The sequence below is a fragment of the Megalops cyprinoides genome, chromosome 10 (assembly GCF_013368585.1).
Source record: "Megalops cyprinoides isolate fMegCyp1 chromosome 10, fMegCyp1.pri, whole genome shotgun sequence".
In the NCBI taxonomy this organism is placed as follows: Eukaryota; Metazoa; Chordata; class Actinopteri; order Elopiformes; family Megalopidae; genus Megalops; species Megalops cyprinoides.
This window is the reverse complement of record NC_050592.1, coordinates 30,741,851-30,747,897: the sequence shown is the minus strand read 5'-3', so window position 1 is coordinate 30,747,897 and position 6,047 is coordinate 30,741,851. Positions and strand designations below refer to the sequence as shown.

Genomic DNA, 6,047 nt, shown 5'->3' with positions numbered 1-6,047 from the left:
CTACAGAATATAGATATACCCTGAATTATCAATACAAAAGTACCATGAATAAATATTGCTACACCTTCTAATAAAGCTGGAAACATGGCATGATTGAATGGCAACTCTTGTGGCTTCAAGCTAGAAAATCAAGTGACTACTAGCCTGGGGAATAACATTATTAATAACTCTTGGGGGAGGGTTGTACAGACAATCTGGCAGGCAAAAATAAGGTGTTTGAACAGACGCGCATACCATAGACAGAGATCCCTTGCAGATAGACACTGAGTATCACAGGTGCAGGTGGGACAGGTGTATGACCTGGTGTTGACGGACGACCGCGCTCCGTGCGCGAGAAGAAAGGTCATCTCTTGCGCAAACCCGTGTCTGGATTTAACCCCCCCGCCCTCTGGTGTTGTCACGACGACATCAGCGTGGCTTGTTCACAAGGCCGGCGAGAGCCGTCACTGGACCAGAGCCCAGTCTGCAGCAAAATGAATAATTGAGGTGTGGAACCAACAGAGCCAAAAATACAGGCCGCAGTTACCAACCTTAACGACCGTGTACCTGGCAGAGTTATAAAGGTGCAGAAGTGCATGCTGAAATGGAAACATACGTTTAAAATATGTTTACCGTGTATAAAAATAGACTAATATTAAGATTGGGGCGGAAAAAAAAATCAAAACTTTGCTTTAAAAATGTTTTGTAAATGTATACAGCTGTTTGTTAGGAGATGGTGTCAGGAGATGTACTCTTGAGCAGTGATGTAGGGAGTGCAAGTTCTCAAGTTGGACTTTTTGGCATTGTGTAGTATGACAACAGAGTCAAAATGAGAACACATTCCATTACATTAAAACACAAACTGAAGCTTGAAAGTGTGCCGTTTTTCATATTTGTTCCCATTGGCTCCCTGGGGCAGGCAGGGACTGTGGGGTTCTGGTTTTAATCTGGTTTTAACCCAGCTCTCAATAAAACATTGCACATTAGACACCAGTCACCAGTCAGTTCAGGTCAGTGGCTTACGCTCTATGAGGACGACATCAATAGGGCTGTGCTTCTGAGTTTTGGTCATGTTTTTCGGTTCCTGATCGGATCTCATCAGTGCGGCCCGCTTTACCTCACGTTCATGGTTGGACTGCCTACACGGCCTCTTCTTCTGAACTGGCTGCCAATGGCATTAGAACTGCTGCAGCCTTGGTGGACCGGCAGTGCCTCCCCCCAGCCTTTGCCCGTACCCTTCTCCTGGAGTGTACCGCTGTAAAGAGGAGTGCCTCTGTGGAAGTGCAGGAGGGTAACGCACACGGCGCGGGCCGCCCGGCAGACGGTCAGTGCTTGCCTCTGCCCCTCGGCCCCTGGGTGGCGCTGTGGGGTCTCATGTGGTAGGAGAACTGCCTGGCCTGGCCCACGGACTCCAGAAGGTGGACGCACTGGATGCTGCTCACTGGGAAATAAACGGCAGGTCGCCGACAGCAACCACAGCACATAAAGTACCGCTGATGTGCTAATCTCAGACACGGCGCATGTATCAGTGTGTGGGTGTGTTTTTGTGTATATGTAACTGTGATGGCCTAGGCTGATACCAGTCTGTGTGATTGTGTTGAGATGTTCTTCACAGTAAGCACAAGCTATAGTCCGTACCTACGTTCTCTGTTTGTGGGTGGGTTTCACAGGCACACAGACGGTTAAAACTGCATATTCAAAAACGTTAAAAGAACAAACTGGTTTCATTCGATATGCCCAGGAGTCTTGTAAACAGTGAAACAGGTTTGCACTGAAAGGAAGTATAATACCATTGTTTACATGCTTTAATTTTCTTTTGTGCCAAAGAAACAGAGTGGGGAAGGGTGTGTCATACACACAGCATGTGTTTGAGGCAGTCTCTCATAGTAAAAGTGTAAGTTTGAAAGTGCATGTGTCGTATTCATATTATGTATTTGTGGATGTGGCTGTGTGCATATGTGTGTACATGTTATACTGTGTATTTGAGGGTATGTGTGTCATATAGCATGTATGAGAGTGTGCATGATGCACTGTGTTTGAGTGTGTGTGAGATAGTGTGTTTGAGGGTATATATGTAAGACTGTGTTTGAGGGTGTGTCTGTGTGAGATACAGTGTGTGAGGGTGTGTCATACTCACATTGTGTGTTGGTGCTCAGAGAAAGGTCCAGCAGTATCTGAGAGTGACTGCGTGAGTTCAGCGTTGCACTCCTGGTGGGGCGCCCCCTCCTGGCCTGAGATCCCCCTGCATACACACACACACACATACACACACATACACACACACACACACACACACACACACACACACACACACACACACACAGAGTCATGCACAAACATACACACGTCACTACAACAGCACTGCAAACATGGAAGATGTGGGTCAGCTCTGACATACTGAATGAGGCCAGGTGGGCCAGCGACCTGCTGCAGGTGTCAGAGAGAAGAGTGTGTGTGTTTGTGTGTGTGTGTGTGTCAGGAGGCAGACAGCTCTAACTACACAGCCTCCTGACATTCGGCGTGACAGCTCTGAACTTTTCACGCCGGCAGCTTTGTCAGTACCAGGCAGAAGGGGGTAGGGAAGTGTGTGTGTGTGTGTGTGTATGTGTGTGTGTGTGTGAGCTTCGGCAGGGATAGGGTTGGTTGTGGGGGGAGAGGGGGTGCCAGCAGAGGGGGGCCCCTTCTGAAAGCAGTCTCTCTGTCTGGGGGGGTATTCTGGCAGCCCTCCCTCCCCATCATCACCTGGTCATGTCTGCTGAAGGTCAGTTCCGTCTGGAGAGCCACCCGAAACCAGCCGCTTATCTGCTGTTATTGCAAGGAGCCGCCGCTGCTCGTGTGAGAGATCAGATGGTCTCCGGGAAACCCCCCTCCCCCCCAAATCACAACTGAGCCCTCTGATGCTGTTAGGAGCCCCGGGGCGAGACGGTGTCCTCGACCCCAGCGACCCTGCCCTGTCCTGAGACCCTTCTGTGACCACGCATGCGGAGGCGATGCTCGCCGTGTCGGCCGTGAAGCAGGACTTCAGAGGCTAGAGGTGAGCCGGTGAGGCTCTGTCTAAATGCATCACTGATCTTAGATCAGTATGCAACAGTACATGCCGGCAGGGGCAGCAGTGTGGCATACTGGTAAGAAGCAGGGCTTGGAACCAAAATGTTGCTGTCCTTGACTCCTCACTAGGGTAATGCTGTTGTACCTTTGGGCAAGGTACTTAACCCACAACTGCCTCAGTAAATATCCAACTGGATAAAACTGCAACCTATGTAAGTCGCTCTGGATAAGAGTGGCTGCTAAATGACAATAATCTAATGTAATGCAATGACTCTGGCTGCACCCTACTCTTGGTATCTTTGGTCCCCACTGACCTCTCTGGTTGTCCCTTTAAACAGTCCCCATTGTTGCCCTTAAGCCCCCATCATCCTGCACAGACCTATGTCAAACGGCCCCTTGGCAGAATACGCTAACGCTCACACAGGAACAGGAAGTCTCTCAGCTGTGGTCGGCCATTCGGAATGTAGTTACCGTAGATGCTCTGCAGCACTGTGCTCTTCTTCCCCACCGCCCTGCTGGTGGGCGGAGCTCGGTGTTCGGGCGTGGTCTTCGTGGGGGCGGGGCCCGGCGCAGACCGCCTGTCCCACAGCAGCTGGATCAGGAGTGAGGTGGCCTCCGCTGACTCCGCCCCCTCCTCGCTCCCGCCCAGAGCCTCCTTCAGCCTTCCTCGCACGTGGAACCTGGAGCAGGCAACAGACATGGCGGCACGCTTACAGCAGTGACAGGGTTAATCCCCCACCCTCCCCCTGACTCCCCCCCCCCTCCCCTCACACTCCCCCAGCACAGCCTGGGAAACATTGTTAAGCTGTTATAGTTTTTCCCTCAGTAACCAATGGCTGCGCAGAGACGCCGGGTGCAAACCATTAGCATCTCCTTGCAAACTGCGCTCCGTGGCACGCACGGCTGAACTTTTAGCCTCTTGTTAAAAAGCTTAAACTGCCTCAAAATTAAAGACCCAGACCCCCTCTGCCACCCCCCCCCTTGCCCCCACCCTTCCTCCTGTTCTGGAGGTGTTGATGTGAAGGAGGGCAAGAGGCCAGACCACAGAGGTTGGCAGGGGGTGGGGGCAGGGTGGAGTCTGCCCGGGCACATGTGTGTAGCACATGGCCGCCGCCCCAGCGCCAGCAGGTCCATATATGGGGCACACTCTGGAGCTGCCCAGCTCAGGACCCAGCTCACTAACAAACAGAGGATCTGAGTGCTCACAGGCGTCCAACGTTGCTCTAGGCCCAAAGCCTGGGTCACCCTTCTTGAGCAAAGCCACTGTTGCGCATCTCCTGAAGGTCATGGGGCCGAGGGCGAGCCCCAGATGGACATGTGGCTGACCCAAATGGATAATTCACACGCACACGGCCACCCGTTCCAACATGCCATCCCTTGGCACGTCAGGTCATCTCTACTGATCGGCGTTTCCCTAATTTAAAAGCTCTTCTCTCTTTCTGCCTCCCTCTCCATCTCTCTCTCCCCTCTCTCTCCCTCACTCAGGTGGGTCATTCTCTCCCGCTTGAACAATGGTACGGCTGGCAGACAGACACACAGACAGAGGGGGCAGGGCAGCAGCAACAGGTCCCTGCCCAAACCATGCATCAGCTTCTCCTCCTCACATTACACAAAAGTGAAACCAGTCGTGAGCATGTGTGTATATGAGTGTACAAGCCTTTCCCAGGCCCCTATATATAAATATGTGTGCGCACGTGTATGTGTGTACGTGTATGAGTGTACATGCCTTTGTTTGTTCCCAGGCCCCTGCTTATATATACATGTGTAGTATATGTGTGAGAGTATCTGCATGAGTGGATGTATGCATGAGTGCCTGTGTATATGTGTATGAGTGTATGTGTATGAGTGTACATGCGTGTTTCCCTTCTCCTACCTCCTCCAGGCTCTCTGGATGGTGCTGGCTGCCTGGTGCTTCCTGTGGATCAGCTCCTTGCAGCTCCGCTCCCTCTCCACCACCTTCAGCCTCAGCTCCAGGGGCACCAGCTCCACACTGCCATCCTTCCAGGGGCCCAGGAGGGCCGGCGCGGGGGCCCCGCCCACACGGGTGAGGGAGGAGGGAGCGGGGGCCCCGCCCACACGGGCGAGGGAGGAGGGGGCAGGGGCCACACCCACACGGGCGAGGGAGGAGGGAGCAGGGGCCGGGCCCACAACTACACGGGCAGGGGAGGAGGGGGAGGGAGCGGGGGCGGGCCGGGGCTGGAGGCCAGCCCTCGCTCGGGGGGAGCGTGGAGGCAGCTGGGAGCCCTGAGTCGGCGTGGGCGCTCTGGCGGGCCGGGGGGCCGTCTGGGCGGGGGCGGTCCCGGGCTTGGCGCTTCCCGGCCGGCTGGACCCCGCGGGGGAGTGCCGTCCCCCCTTGGAGCCCTTCACGCCCACCTTGGTGCTAGCCTCGGGAGATTTTCCCGGGTTGGACCCAGACGGGCCGCTGGTCTCCTCAAGGCCGCTGGGGGCCTTCTCCGGAGGGGCCACGCACTTCTTCTCTGCGTTGCCAGAGGCTCCGCCCTGGCCGGGACAGGGGGCCACCTCGGCCTCCTTCACTCGCCGCTCACCCTTGCCAGTGGATCGGTTCCTGTGCTCTGAGGGAGTGGGGGGGGGGGAAACGCAGAGGGTTAACTAACGCTAAAGTCACAAGCAAAACAAGGACGCTTTGCCTAAGAGACCAACATCTCCTGTAGCAGCCCGAAGGCCTCAGAGTGTGTCAGCAGCGTGTGAGACAGATATGTGTCAGATCAAAGTGTGGCAGACAGCAGAGTGTGAGGTAGAGGTAAATTAGACAGCAGGGTGGTAAGTAGAACTGTGTGAGGTAGCAGCGTGTCAGATCCGCAGTGTACTCGGTACCCCTGTGTCGGCGCTGGTCCTCAGTCCTGCTCTTGGAGGAGTGGGCGTGGCCACGCTCGGCTTTGGAGGGTCTCCTGCTGCTGTGACCCCTGGGGCCCGTGGTGTCCCCGCCCCCCTGCGTGTCCGTCACCGACAGCGCCTGCAACCCCCGCTCCGCTTCAGCCAATGACACCTGCTGCTCTGCC

General features: G+C 54.8%; 1 protein-coding gene across 1 annotated transcript in view; it reads right to left on the bottom strand.

The window, feature by feature from the left end:
• The window catches only part of invs (inversin), a 42,502-nt gene continuing 36,455 nt past the window's right edge, over nucleotides 1-6,047 (bottom strand). The window contains exons 14-18 of the mRNA XM_036539578.1: nucleotides 5,863-6,047; nucleotides 4,901-5,600; nucleotides 3,499-3,707; nucleotides 2,117-2,221; nucleotides 1-1,420 (exon numbers count right to left, since the gene is read on the bottom strand). The exon at nucleotides 5,863-6,047 is cut by the window's right edge and continues 30 nt beyond it. Coding sequence (XP_036395471.1) covers nucleotides 1,305-1,420; nucleotides 2,117-2,221; nucleotides 3,499-3,707; nucleotides 4,901-5,600; nucleotides 5,863-6,047 — 1,315 coding nt within the window. The 3' untranslated portion in view covers nucleotides 1-1,304. The remainder of the gene's footprint in view (nucleotides 1,421-2,116; nucleotides 2,222-3,498; nucleotides 3,708-4,900; nucleotides 5,601-5,862) is intronic.